This window comes from Capra hircus, chromosome 23 (assembly GCF_001704415.2).
Source record: "Capra hircus breed San Clemente chromosome 23, ASM170441v1, whole genome shotgun sequence".
In the NCBI taxonomy this organism is placed as follows: Eukaryota; Metazoa; Chordata; class Mammalia; order Artiodactyla; family Bovidae; genus Capra; species Capra hircus.
This window is the reverse complement of record NC_030830.1, coordinates 17,625,308-17,639,766: the sequence shown is the minus strand read 5'-3', so window position 1 is coordinate 17,639,766 and position 14,459 is coordinate 17,625,308. Positions and strand designations below refer to the sequence as shown.

The 14,459-nt window shown below is 40.0% G+C and overlaps 1 protein-coding gene across 5 annotated transcripts in view; it reads right to left on the bottom strand.

Moving 5' to 3' along the window:
* The window catches only part of CARMIL1 (capping protein regulator and myosin 1 linker 1), a 307,760-nt gene that overhangs the window by 80,569 nt on the left and 212,732 nt on the right, over positions 1 to 14,459 (bottom strand). For 3 of the 5 annotated variants that reach the window (XM_018038752.1, XM_018038753.1, XM_018038755.1), the window contains exons 18-24: positions 12,766 to 12,777; positions 11,117 to 11,198; positions 10,164 to 10,263; positions 10,007 to 10,061; positions 4,667 to 4,839; positions 3,013 to 3,081; positions 56 to 149 (exon numbers count right to left, since the gene is read on the bottom strand). In XM_018038752.1, the coding sequence (XP_017894241.1) occupies positions 56 to 149; positions 3,013 to 3,081; positions 4,667 to 4,839; positions 10,007 to 10,061; positions 10,164 to 10,263; positions 11,117 to 11,198; positions 12,766 to 12,777 (585 nt within the window). The remainder of the gene's footprint in view (positions 1 to 55; positions 150 to 3,012; positions 3,082 to 4,666; positions 4,840 to 10,006; positions 10,062 to 10,163; positions 10,264 to 11,116; positions 11,199 to 12,765; positions 12,778 to 14,459) is intronic. The other 2 variants (XM_018038754.1, XM_018038756.1) reach the window with 1 other exon arrangement.

Below are 14,459 nucleotides of genomic sequence, written 5' to 3'. Positions count from 1 at the left end.
CATAATTTCATTCAAATATGAATTTATTATAATTAAGCTATTGATCCTTCAGTACCTTCTGGAGAGCCTCTTCTGTCTTTTCAGGGTTTGTTTTTAAGGCCTGAGAAGCATCGTACATAGGAATTGGCATAAATCTCAACGTGTAGTTCCTAGAAAAAAGGAGAAAATGGTATGTTTATTAAAAATAACTTCCTATTACTTTAATTCCACACTCTTCTTTGAAAAATCTGAAAAGAGAATTGCCAAAGTGTCTTAGAAAATTCTAAACTACTGGAACGTTTTAGGCCCCATGATCATAGGGTCAGCCTTCTTTTCTATCCACGTGTGCGACACCACGGGTGACCTCGTCACGCTGTCTGCAAAACTGACAGAATTTGAAGGAAACTGGTTTTGTTGTTTTGCTTTTGGTTTTCAATTACAGCAAGGACAGGACTTTCAAACTGAAATTGCAGAGATGGACTGAGAGAAAGGCTAGGGGGAAATGTCCAGATCAACTCACTCACTTGGATTTCAATCACCAACAGATCTGAAGGTACCTTGATCACCCCTGATGATGGATGACAGGCCCCGAACAGTAGACAAAAACCCCAAAATAGAACCAAACATTTGCTTGCCAAGCCAAGGACATGAGCATCCACAATAACAGTCTGTTCAGGCTCTGGGCTCCTTTAAATAAGCGAGTCCAAGACCAGTGACTGTCTTTAGAAAACCTTCCTGCCTGGCTCAACACCCTGACCTCTGAGGGCCTGGCAGTCTGCACCCTACCCCGAGAACCCAAGGCTCTTGACACCAGGTAAAGCAACTCTGGGTCTATTTATCACCTCAGGGCTGCTGACTGGTTGACACAGGAATGCAAGGGTAAGTCATTTTTGCATGAGAATACTTAAAGCTGCACTCAGGCCTCTGCTCCTGACCTTGCTACAAAGAGCTATGGGTCAGGGTGAAATGTCCACACCTGCTCCCCTTCCACAAACTCAGGCCCCGCGGGCACCTTCTCTTTCCCACCCCAAATGCATGTGTTTCACAACAAGACACTCAGAATTGACCTTGTAGGCCACATGTTAGCAGCTGAGGCATAGGCTTCACACAGCTGGCTTATTTCAGGTCTCTAAACAAGAAGCAGCACTTGACGTGTGATTCTTATGGTTAGTTAGATGGCTTCTACTGGAAGAATAAATTAACAACTCCTCAAACAGGTATGAATAATGAAGAAATAATAAAGAAAATAAACAGTCATCTTAATAATAGCAGTCATCTGGATGGTTACCTAATGGGAAAAAAAAAAAAAAAAAGTTCTTCATCCAGTCCAACTTACAGGGTGACTTTAAAGTAAAATAGCCAGCAAAGACAAGGCTGTGATTTCTGTAACTTTCATTCTTACCTCAACTTTGCTTGAGCAGAATTGCTTTTGTTTGACTTAAGAGGAGCCAGACAGCTGAAACTAAGGGACAGTACATCTTTTTTTTGGCACACTTGGGATTTTCTTTTCCCTCACCACTTTGCATCATGCTTCAGACCAGCATGGTTTACTTAAACCAAATGTGGTTTCACACCACTGGCGTCTTGGAGCACAGAATATATGAAGCTGTAACCCAGGGAGCCCTACTCTTGGCGTCTCACAGACCTGTCTTGGCTGGCTGTCTGCAACATCACTGGGGTGGCAGCTGTGCTGTTAGCACCCAAATGCAATGATTGGTAAATAACGGTTTCCTTTCAAAGGTTTTGTGGTGCAATAGGTGTAATTATAGGTTGTGCAGTCACAGAAGGCTCCCGGGAAGGGTGGCCATGGTGACTGATGGTACAAGCTGCCTTATCCCTGTTTAGTGATGGCCGGAGGTGGCACCAACTTTGACCTTCTGGCTAAAGGAGAACCACAGGATTTAGAATTGGAAGGTACTGAAAGACAATTTACTCTGAATTCTCACTTTATTAAAAAAAAAAAATCAGTGAGCTGAAATGCTTTGTTCACAATCATAGGCTTGTTGATGACAGAATGAGGGACTGAATGGAGAACTCCTAATTCCAGGCCTAGGGTTTTATCCAGGTCATCACATTGGGCATGAGAGCTCCACATAAGGGGCCATGCATGGAGGGAAACCTGGGAAAATGCATCCTCTTCTCTTCCCCAGGGCACCAACTCCTATATCCCTGCCCCCTAATTTTCATCCCACATTTTGCAACCTCTCGTTTTTAATGCTGTACATCTGCTTTGATCATTTCTGCCATTAGAATATAATATGAAGGCTGAAAAGCTCAGAAAGAGCTTTTATTTTTCCTAGCATTTTTTTTTCGGCCACTTTTATATTCTTCTTTCCATATTCAATTTACCGGGATAGTAAATTTGACAATAAATAATAATCGCAGACTTTAGTTACAAAGGTAATAAAGAAAGCCTTTAAGAGAAGTGAGATGAGCGAGCCCTGCCCTTGCCACTTCTTCAAGTTCGCTTTTATTTTCCTGCTGGCTCAGCTGGTAAAGAATCTACCTGCAATGCAGGAGACCTGGGTTCAATCCCTGGGTTGGGAAGATCCCCTGGAGAAGGGAACAGCTACCCACTAGAGTATTCTGGAGAATTCCATGGATTGGATAGCCTATAGGGTCGCAAAGAGTCAGACACAACTGAGTGACTTTCACTTTGACTTTATTTTCCGGAGCCCAGCTTTTTTCTCACCACTGGATTCAGAGCTGTCATCTGGGCAAGAAAGTAAGACCCTGCGGAAACAGGCTTGAAACCACAAGAAGAAAGAAGCAAGGTGAGCACTGTGTGGGCCTCCACCATGATATCTGTGACTTTGGCAGAATGAGCATCTATGCCCTCATTTTATGGATGAAGAAACTCACACCAAAAGAAAGTCAATGTATTTCCAGGTGTCATGGCTGGTGAGGAGTAGACTGAGAATCAGACAGTCTGGGTCTGAGTTAATCTATCATTACCTGTATTACACCGTTGATAACACAAACACCACTGGTTCTTTTCTATTTTTCTAGAAAGAAGTCCTACGTAAAACTTACTTTTCCATAGCAACAGCTATATCTTGAAAGCCTTGTGCGGTAATGTTGTTCTTGTCCCATATAACAGTCCTGTTTGGAAACCAAATCACAAAGATGATCAGATAGTTAGGAATGGAGGAAATGATTCTCCCACTGCAGATACATCTCTCACAGGCAACACTGTCTAGGTAGCTTAGCACAATGAGCTAGGAATAACATTCAGCACTGTTTCAAACAAAGCAAGGATGAGCATTTCCCCCAATATTAGATTCCAAAGCCATTCTCTGCTCAAGGAGGATGGAATAAAAAAAACAAAAAACAAAAAACCTTAAAAGCAACAGTACACACATTAACTGACCATTATATCACCTAATGCCTAACCAGCCAGAAAACCCTAAATCCGGACTTCCCTGATATTCTCCCAACATATTCTCCAAATACCATCCTAGTACTTAAGTCTGAGGCTGAAGCTATTTTTATATAAGAGGCTACACAGTCTCATGACCAACATAAAGAATTTCAGATACTGAGATTTTTTTTCTATTGTAAACAGCTAGAAAGACCATCTGGTATTTTCTGATGTTTCATCACTGCCCTGATGTGGAGTGACCAACAGTCCCAGCAACCGAGTTCACTCTGCTGGCAGAACCTTGGGTAATCTAAGGAGGTTGTTTACTTTTTAAACACAAAATCTATTTTGGAAGAAAAGTATTACTTTCCTTTCAGACTGTGAATACTTCAGAAGTATTTTAGGCTTTGTCAATTCACCTGACACATGAAATGGCTTTTTATTTGTCTGAATGCTCCCAGACTCACAGCCTTTAATTGCTTTCTCTTCCTAACCTCAATGACCTTCCTCACATACACACTGGCCTTCAAAGAAACTGCTGCAGTTTGGGGCTTTTGCCTTCAGTTTAGACAGAAGGTACAGGTTCTGACTTATACCAGAGAGCCAAGGAAACAGCAAGAAAGAGCCCTTGAGGAACAGCGTGAATTATTAACTCTTCTTTCACCAGACCGCTGGGCTAGGTAGCAGCCAAATCTCCAAATGGTGGATGGTAATATGGTTACCATATTACTGGTCCTAAGAGAAGTAGCTACCACATGGCTTATCCTTAAGAAAAGCCAGGCTTGGGAAGTACTACAAATGAAAACCAATGAACAGATGAGTTGGCTTCCAGGATGAACCTGCCTTTGACCCAGTGGACTTCCTGGATCCCTTGGGTTTTAGGTCTTTATGTCGGCAGGAGTGGGAAGGGAAGATAAGACTCTGGGCTCACAACCAATACAGGGAAGCCCCTCGTGCAATTCCTCCGGTCTTCCCAGCTCTGCATGTTTGGCACTGTCCCCAAGCCCCTCCTTTCCCCTCCCATCTGTCAGCTGTCAACGCTGCTGTGAAACAGGAAATTGCAATGGTTCTCAGTCGGGTTCATCTCACAATGGAAATCCTGAAGAGAGCAGTGTGAAGGAATGACTGTGTCTAAATTTGGGAACGCTCTCCTCTATATTTTGACAGAAGACTTGAAGCTGTCGTCTCTGCTCCCCAGCTGGTCTCCTAGGAAACCCGGGCTCACACGGACACAGCAGGTCCCCAATGCCTGTGGGCCAGACTCCCTTCGAGGCCTTCCTGAGAACCAGCATCCACCCGTCGGGGCCGAGGGCCTGGCCTGCGTACCTGAGCTTGGTGTTGATCTGCAGTGCTTTGGCCAGCATCTTCGCCCCCATGTCCCCCATGCCATTCCCACTGATGTCCACTTTGGTCAGGGAGGTGTTGCTACCCAGGGCGTTGATGATGATGGTGACCCCAGTCTTGAGTTTCGAGTCGGCCAGGGACAAGGACTGCAGAGGCTGTGGAGGCAACATCAGATAGCATTTACATGGTCACATCAGGGCCGCTACTGCTCAGGGGACCTGCTTCATGGAAAACCACCAGGGGTGGGACCGACTGCACAAGCGCAAGGTGGAAACTTTGGAAACTTCCGGCTAAAAGGCACTAGTGACTGGGACCCAAGGGTTCTGGACCTTGGGAGTCAAACATGAAGAGCTTGTGTCAGTGCCGAATATCACCCACCTATCCTCTAAGGGAAGCTGTGGAAAGATACCCAGAGTGGCAGATGCCAGCTCTTTTGAAGTGGAGGAAGGGAAGAAATAAAAATACTGCACAAAAATGTCTATGCTTCAGTATGGCAACACTATCCTTTTTGATCCGTTTCTAAACAAGGCCAAAATGGCATCTTAAAATACTAGTAGAGGAATGATGCATGTGTGCTAAGTCACTTCAGTCGTGTCTGACTCTTTCCAATCCTGTGGACCATAGCCCACCAGGCTCTTCAGTCCACGGCACTCTCCAGGCAAGAATACTGGAGTGAGTTGCCATGCCCTTCTCCAAGGGATCTACCCAAACCGGGAATCGAACCCGCATCTCTTATGTCTCCTGCACTGGCAGGCAGATCCTTTACCACTAGCGTCACCTGGGAAGCCCAATAGAGGAATACTGGTACTAAATTACTAGTAGTAGGAAATGTAAAATAAAATCCAGCCAGGATCAGCACTAGCTGACAGTCATTGAATGTTTATTATGATTAATGACTGTTTAAGCTTTTTACATGTGTTTACTCATTTAATCAACCCAATAATCCAATACTTAAGTATTATTATGCATGCAACATCAGTTCAGTCATGCCCAACTCTTTGTGACTCTATGGACTGTAGACTGACAGGCTCTTCTGTCCATGGGATTCTCCAGGCAAGAATACTGGAGTGGGTTGCCATGCCCTCCTCCAGGGGATCTTCTTGACCCAGGGATCGAACCCACGTCTCTTACATCTCCTTCACTGGCAAGCGGATTCTTTACCACTAGTACCACATGGGAAGCCCAATATTATATTAGGTATTATTACCCTTATTCTCAAATAAGAAATAGAAAGATTAAGTGACTCAACCAAGGTCACACAGAAAGTAGCTGAACAGGAACCAGTCTGTTTGCCGATTCTGTGTTTTTAACTTCTCACAATACAAAGCCTCTGTTGGCTTTTCCTGCATCTTTTTGATGTTCCCTGTTAGCTTTTTCTTATAAGATCCAATCAAAAAGCGTATCTCCAATTTTTTTGAAAAAAGTCAAACGTATGTGACTTTTTCATTACCATAAGCTGTATAATGACCACTCATTGTCCATTTAAGCCATAGACTAAAAGCCACTTGGGGCTTCCCAGGTGGCTTAATGGTAAAGAATCTGCCTGCAGTGCAGGAGATGCAGGTTCGATCCCTGGGTCAGGAAGATGGCAACTTGGAGAAGGAAATGGCAACTTGTTCCAGTATTCTTGCCTGGGAAATCCCAAGGACAGAGGAGCCTGGTGGGCTACAATCCGCAGGGCTGCAAAAGTCAAACATGACTTAGCTACTGAGCACAAAAGCCACTCAGCCTGGAGGCAGGTTTTGCGTGGTCTGCAGAGAATATGACCAAAAAAGAAAAAAGAAAGGGGCTCCCTACTTACACCCTGCTCACACTTATTTATATCACCTTCCTAGAACTGTGGGCATTTAAATTCTCAATCCAGTTCTTCAGCCATAATTGAATTAATGAGATGGTGAGGATTTCTGGACTTAAAACCAGTGTTGCTCTAAAAGTCAGAACTAAGACTTCCCTGGGGATCTGGATGTCTTCTGGGTTGCTTGAGGTAGTCTAGGTTGGCCCCCCTATACTCAACAATTCAATATCCTAATTCCATAAGCAGTTCTGACATTACTGGGAAGCAGCTTCTAGGATCATCTATGACCAGGTTCCATGGTGGCCTATGGGACTCGGGTTATCAAGATGCGCCTGGGTGGTCTGTAGGATCCCCCACCACAAATCCTGGGGTGTATTCACATCCATTCAACCAATAAACACTGATTCTCATGCATGCATGCTCAGTCGTGTCTGACTCTCGCAACCCCATGGACTATAGTCCGCCAGGCTCCTCTGTCCATGGAATGTTCCAGGCAAGAACACCAGAGTAGGTTGCCATTCCCTCCTTCAGGGGAATCTTCCCAACCCAGGGATCAAACCCAGGTCTCTTTCATCTCCTGAACTGGCAAGTAGATTCTTAACCACTGTGCCACCTGGGAAGCCCCTGACTTCTAATACAGCACATGTTCAAGGCACATCTACAGAAAGGCCCAGGAGGCAGGAAGACAGTGTCGACAGTTTAAAGACTCATACATTTACAAACTGGCATTATCCATTTGATTACACTTTTCCCGAGTGACTGTACTTATTATCAAAATTTCTGATTGTCCTTATTATCAAAATTTGACCATATTTTCTAAATGTAATATATCTATATTAAAATCAAAAGATATTAATATTAGTTAGAATCAATTTTTTTCAAGTTAAATGACATAGTAAGTGCTAAGGCAATTGAAATCTCAGCCCCAAAGCCTGAATAATCTTAGACTCAGGTTGGCTTAGGGAGGTGGCTTCAATTTTCTTAAGATTCTACATTCAAGTAGATAGAAGAAACTTAACAAAAAATGCTTCAGACTCGGGAAACTTCATATTTTAAATGAAAATGTAAGCAATGGTGTTTTAATAAAAAGCTGTAATCCCATCATTTCAATGAGCTCTATTCAACTCCTGCAGAAATGATATATTACAGCTTCTTCCTAATACTGGAAAGCTGCCAAGTCTCCAAGCTGCTGAGCACCACTTCCAGTACTATATTCAAACTCTAATACACCCCAGTTAACACTTAAAAATAATAGGCAGAGTCATTAATGTGAATAGAACAGCCAGAATTGAATGCATATTTATAAGGTCATCCCTTCTTGATTTACTGCACTTCCAGGTAACATGATTACTTGAAATCTTACTGTTCCTGTTCAGAGCTGAACATGCTTAATCTGACAGTATGCCTCCTTGTGATAGGCACTCCCAGGACAAACACATACTGTTCTATTGGTCATAGCATAGGTTTGTATGTAATACTTCAAAACAAAAGTCTCTGTCATCTTGGCCCCTCAATGTTACTATCCCTTGACTGTGGTTGCTGCAGCCTGACAACCACTGTCTAGAGTTGAAGGCGACACTGGAACCTGTATGTCTGGATTTTCCAAGTGAACATAATGTGCAGTACTGGGCGAATGAAGTATTCCATGGGCTGTTTAAGAACAAGCTCTACAGACACAAGGTCACAACGTAAAAAGCAAAGAGTTTCCTTTTTATATGTAAAGACCTTTAAAAAAAATCAGCCCAGTGGTGCCAGTTATGGGTGGAATTTTTATAGTCACAAGATTTAACTCCTAATCATTTCAAATTGTTTTGAACATTACTGATTCTGAAGTAGGAAAAAAAAAAAAAAAGAAGGTAATTGCTTTTTGAAAAAGCCACCTACTTTTCCATGACATGAACATAAAAGGCTTTTCACTGTATGTTATTAGCAGCACATTTCTCAAATTTATAACTTGACAGAATTCACATTTATATATCAAACTTTACCATCTGCAAATATGTTTTTAGGTGTGCTTTAAATATCAAGATTATCTTTGAGTAAGAAACTTTGAAAATTATAGGAACAGAATTTAAAGACCCTTGTGTAATAGGCAAAACATGAAATTAACATAAATTTTCCTAAAATATGTGCTAAGAAACAAATATTTGGGAATGATTATTAAACATGATTCTGTAGATTCTGCAATACTGGCTTCTCCAATCTTTCAAAACTGGGCCAACTTTGGGAAATCAAAATCTCAAATACAGCAAGGTGGTAGAAAGTCAAATTAATATGTAAACAAACTGCATAAATTCTGAAAAGTATAAATTACATTCTAATTATGCCTTTAACTTTAATAACCCAGTATAACAGTAACAAAATATAGGGCCTATTGGCAAATGAGGACAAAGAGCAGTGCTTGAATTCATTAAGTAACAATGAGTTTCATTTCTGGCCCACAGGTTGGAAATTACATCCACACAGTGACAGCAGAATTTTCTCCTGCCCTCCAGATCAGAGCCCCAACAAAGAGATACGGGCAAAGGCAGGCAAGGAAAAGCACCCGCCTCCATCTCTCCTGACCCCCTGGCTTACTCTGAAAACTTAGCTTACAGTTTCAGCAGAATTTGCTATTACCCTATACAAATTCAAAAGGGAAAATCATACTTTAAAAAAATGTGACACATCTCACTTGATTAACATAGGAAATTACTTCTATGACCTACAAAAGCAACAAATAATATGAATCTTTATTATACAAATTGATTTGGATTTGAGGAACCATGTAAGCTCTTTGGTGGCTGAGGACCAAGACAGGAAATGGACAAAATGCTAAAGAGCATCAGTAAAACACAAGGTGTGATACACTAGGTTTCAATGAAAGGAATTAATGGTAGAGTGCTTCTCACTTGGTCCAGAAAATATCTTTTCTTATGCCTGTCTAAGGGTAGCAAAATAGGATACTATTTGAAATTAAATTTCTTTACCATGCACCAAGTCTTAGCCAGGAAAAATTAAAGGGGATAAAAATATAAGGATTATTAGAGCTCTAGACATAATTTAAGATGTGGAACAACTTTCTTTTTTTTTTTTTTTGGAACAACTTTCTTAGTCTCTTATAATTCTGCACAATTACTAGATGAAATTCAAATTAGCAATATGATGTTTCTCAGCATGAGATTAAGTCATAAAGTCAACTAGAGAGTAAAAATTCATACCTGCAGATTAGTGTATTAGCTGAAGCTAGTAAGTAATACAGCTTATTGAAAGATGGGCTTAGGAGTACATGTATATTTCTTTTCACCTATTAGTTTCAATCTTCCTTTAATTAGTGATTAGTTGAATAAAGTGAAAAGTAAGTAAATTTAAGTATACTCTATAACTGTGCTAAAACATGAATATTTACTGCATTTAAAAAATAATAAAAAATGTATGCAGAGATAAAATTATCTGAAAGCATATCAGCACTAACCCACTGGACAGAATTAGTAAGAACAGCAACAGAAAGAAAGGTTTTAGGCAAAAGTGCTGAAAATAATACTCACTGATTCTTCATCTTGAATCATCTGTACTAAGTTGTCCAGCACAGGTGTCAGATTTCTAAAGAGATTTTAAAGATGTGAACAGTGGAATCAAATCAAAAGCTTTCAGGGGGCTGGTTATTTTCATCATTGTCATATAAAAAATGCAAAAAACTCTTACTTGGATTTCATATTATTAAAATTTTTGCCTAACGCCAGGTGTTGTATTGATCTGTTTTTACTGAGCCACACTATTAAGGTAGATAGGTCAGATTCCAAACCTGGAAAGAATCAGAGTAAATGGAAAATCAACACACATGTGGATAAATAAATTCTCAGAGGGAACACAATTAAGCAAAGGTGCAAGGCAGTTAGATGGCTTTCGGTACTGTCCTGAAATCCCTGGGATTCTAATCGCCTCCCCCCAACCCCCCCACCGAAGGAACTTTTTGCCTTCTTTTTATGTCCTATTATTTCACAGGGATAAATTCATTCTCCACAAAGACATATCTAAATCTCTTATGCAACCAGGGGTTAAATAAAGTCAGTAAGGAATGGTGATACATGACAGTAGAAAGTTTCATCTCTCCCCACACCTTTGTGAGAGAAGATTCTGACATACTGTTCACTGGGAGGTGACTGCAGATAAAGTTGTCTATACAAATTCATACAGCATGCTTGTCTTTGCAGGTTCATACTCACATACTACTATAACCAGTAGAAATAAAGCTAATGAAACAGGTTTTTGTATAAATAAATAAGGCCTCAATTTTATAACTACCAAGTCCAACATAAAAGGTTGTACTCAGATTGTTATCAATATATTGCTGATCTTTTTTTTTTTTTTAACTAAATTGTTTTACTGCGTAGACTTTTCACTTTTTGGCCATGAAACAAACAAGACTTTGACATGAAATTATTCCATAAATGTACTCTCTTAAAACATAAATGCTATAGTTATCATGAAAAAAAAAAGTATTTATAAAAATCGTGGAAAAAGAAAAAATAGTCCTCTAATCAAGGAGTGAAATATCAGTTTTATTAAGGTGTCTAGATTGGATTAGACTATTTTGCCTTTACTAACTTCCTTCAAATAATATTTCTATGTGTTTTCTTCTCTAATTTCTGACTTACCATTATCAGAGATGTCTAGGCTGCTGATGTTGTGGATTTCAGCAATGCAGCCTTCTAGTACCTGCGCACCTCCAGATCTCAGCTAGAGAAACACAAACCAAACAGGGGAAAGTGGTCACCTACTGGAAGGGTGAAACCAAAAAATTAAAAATAGGAGAGATAGCCTTGAATTTAGCACCAAAGAAAAAGAGAAAACTTATCAACTAAAAAAAAAAATCATCAATGCAAAGGGCCAACCACTAGTCACGATGTCCCATTCCACATAAGTCTGAAAATCATTAGAGAAAGAAACAGAAGACAGAGATCACCCTGCATCACCACAGGCAAAACAGTCTCCGTCAACCCACAAGAATTTTCTTCATTTCTGACTTTTGGAAATCTAACGAATATCGTTATACATGAGAAATCACTACTGTTATATCTGATTTTTACAGATTTCAGATATAACTCTCCATCATGTAGCGGCAAAACAACTGAAGGAGACCATGAAAGCCTAGAAAGTCATTTTCATCTTCCCCAAAACCAAAAGCACATTGTACCAAGGTCAGAGTATCTTTTTGTTTCCCATTCAGCAACTATCTGAGTTCTTACTACGTGTTAAAACATTGTGCAGGGTGCAGTTTTCCAAGCTGTGACCCTCTGTTCAGGAAACTTATGATCTAATAAGAGAAACTATCATTTATCGGGAACCTACTATGGGCCAAAGGACATGGTAGTTTCTCTATTCACTTAAAAAAATGAAATTTTATTTTAAGATTCTATACCAAATTGATAACACTTTCTACTTGTTCACATTTTGATGTAAAAATTTAAAGAGTCCTTATTTCACTATTTTAGATGCAATATGTCTGTGGAACTCTGGACCAAAACCTGCCAATTTCCCTGGCTGCTTATATGATAAGCAGAATTTTGCACAGATCTTTGGGATCACTTTATTCAGTTTTTTTAGTGGGAGTCTTTACATTCAGTCTTTTCTATTTTTTCAGGTGACGGCAGATCACTGCGAGATGCCTGATGTGAGCTCTGAAGGGGAGTGTCACACAGAGGCCGACCTCCCTGGAGGCTGGTCTACACCCCCCCAAGAAAACCAAGACCAACCAACTCCACAGCTGAAGGGTTGTGAACCCAGTGGGTAGAACTATGGCTATTTTTATTATATTTTTTGCCAAAGTATTGGCTTATGATGGAGTGGAAATTAAAAAACAACCACCACCAGGTTCTTCACAAATAGACTTAAGAAACACTGCTTCAAGTCGCAGTGAGCATTATATGTAGACCATATCGATATTAAAGCAAGAAACAATTTAGGCAAACACTTCAAAGGAACATAATCTGCTTTTCAGAACATGAAAAATTTATGCTTTTGAGAAGATAAGCGTAAGTCTTTACAATTTCATTATTTGCTGTTAATGATTTCTCTGTTGAAAAGTCAAACTTCTACAAGAAAATCTCTACTTCTTATAATATATAGAAAAAATATTCCATTTGTGAAAACAGAAAATAGGATGAGGATGAGAGATTTCAGTGCTCAACTCTGTTTAGTTTACAAATACTCCTAACTGATATTTGTAGCATAAACCCATAATACTAACATTTTTCAGTACTAAAATGTCAACATATCCTAATTTATTGATTCATAAAGTACTTACACAGTGGCCAAGCTAAGGAAAGCCCAAGGAGAAAAAAACAACAAAAAAAAATGTTATCAGCAGTAAGCAGAATAAGAACAGAGAAGCAGAAGTCTCTATCAACACACAACAGAAAAAAGCAGAGTGAGAAAAAAACACTGCAACTAAAATATACTCCCAAAACAAAAATCCAAAACTTAAATAAGAAAATAACTGATCTTCAGTTGCCAAGAACATTCGATTGAATTCACAGGTTATTAGATGCCTAAAATTCCCCCAAAGCTTATAGCTTTCCCAAAACAGTAAAAGCTTTTCCATTACTGTAAATGAAAATCCTTTTAAATGAATTTGCATAATTAGAGGCTATGTCTGCATGTGTGCATGTAAAGCTGGTTTTTAAATTACCCTCATTTGGATCCCACACACTAGCACTGCTTAAAAGAATGCAAGATCAAAGAGGAGTAAATGTAACTGAATCACTCAATACTTTTTAAAATGTTAAAAATAAAATCACATTTCTTTCAAAGAGAAGTGTGGTCTCAAGGAAGGAGGAATATTTCAGCTGTTACTCATAGTTCTAAGTGAATAGTTCTAATACAAAAACATTCATAATGGGGACAGAAGCAAGGTAAACTAAAATCTAGAGAACTTTTAATAATTCATATTCTTTCCTCAAGAACACTTGCCATTTAAAAAGAGGTGGTGAATATTACAGATTTAAATGTAAAATACCACCCCCCTGTTATTTGTCACTTTTCTTCTCCAGGGGTTTTATTTTTAATGAAAAATAACTTCAATCATGGGAAATTTCCTCACATAAAACTGTGAATATTGCAGGATTCTCTAAGGACAAAATGTGGTTTGACATGATCAGTTCAATATATCCTTGCTGGCTGGGTGCGATGCCAAAGGGTAATTTAGAACCTAGGGATATATAAATTACGATTTCAGAGATATAACCTAAGAGAAATATATAGGGGCTTCCCTGGTAGTTCAACGGATAAAGAATCCGCCTGCAGTGCAGGAGACCTGGGTTCAATCCCAGGGTTGGGAAGAAGGGAACAGCTACCCACTCCAGTATTCTGGCCTGGAGAATTCCCTGGAGAAGTCCATGGGGTCGTAGAATCAGATATGATGGAGTGACTTTCACTTTCAAGAGAGATATGTACAACTGACCCTTGAACAACTTGGGGGATGAGGGGACTTAAGGGAACCAACCCTCCACACAATCAAAAACTCAAGTACAAACTTTACAGATGACCCTCAATATCCAAGGTTCCTTCCCCATGTGCAGATTCAACCAACCATTATGTAGTACTGTAACAGGTATTCAGTGGGAAAAAGTCACGTATAAGTGAACCCAGGCAGTTCAAATCCGTGTTGTTTAAATGTCAGCTGTAATTCTGTGTTTCATTAACTACTGTAAGAAGCAATATAACATGTGACTTGACAAACACGGTCACCAGTACTGTGATTCAAGCCGTAAGACAGTGGAAGAACATGACACTAAGGCAGTATTAATGGGTCCTCATGTCAGTAGCATCATTTTGAAGGAGGAAACAGACAGAACAGGCTCCATCTTGAAAGCAGGACTCCATCTTGGGCCAGACTGTGGACTTTGAGCTATGCCCAGTATCTATGGAAACGACATACCAACTGGAAAACCAGACCCCCCGAATGGAAGAGCCCAAGGGCTCATACCTAGACTCTCCATC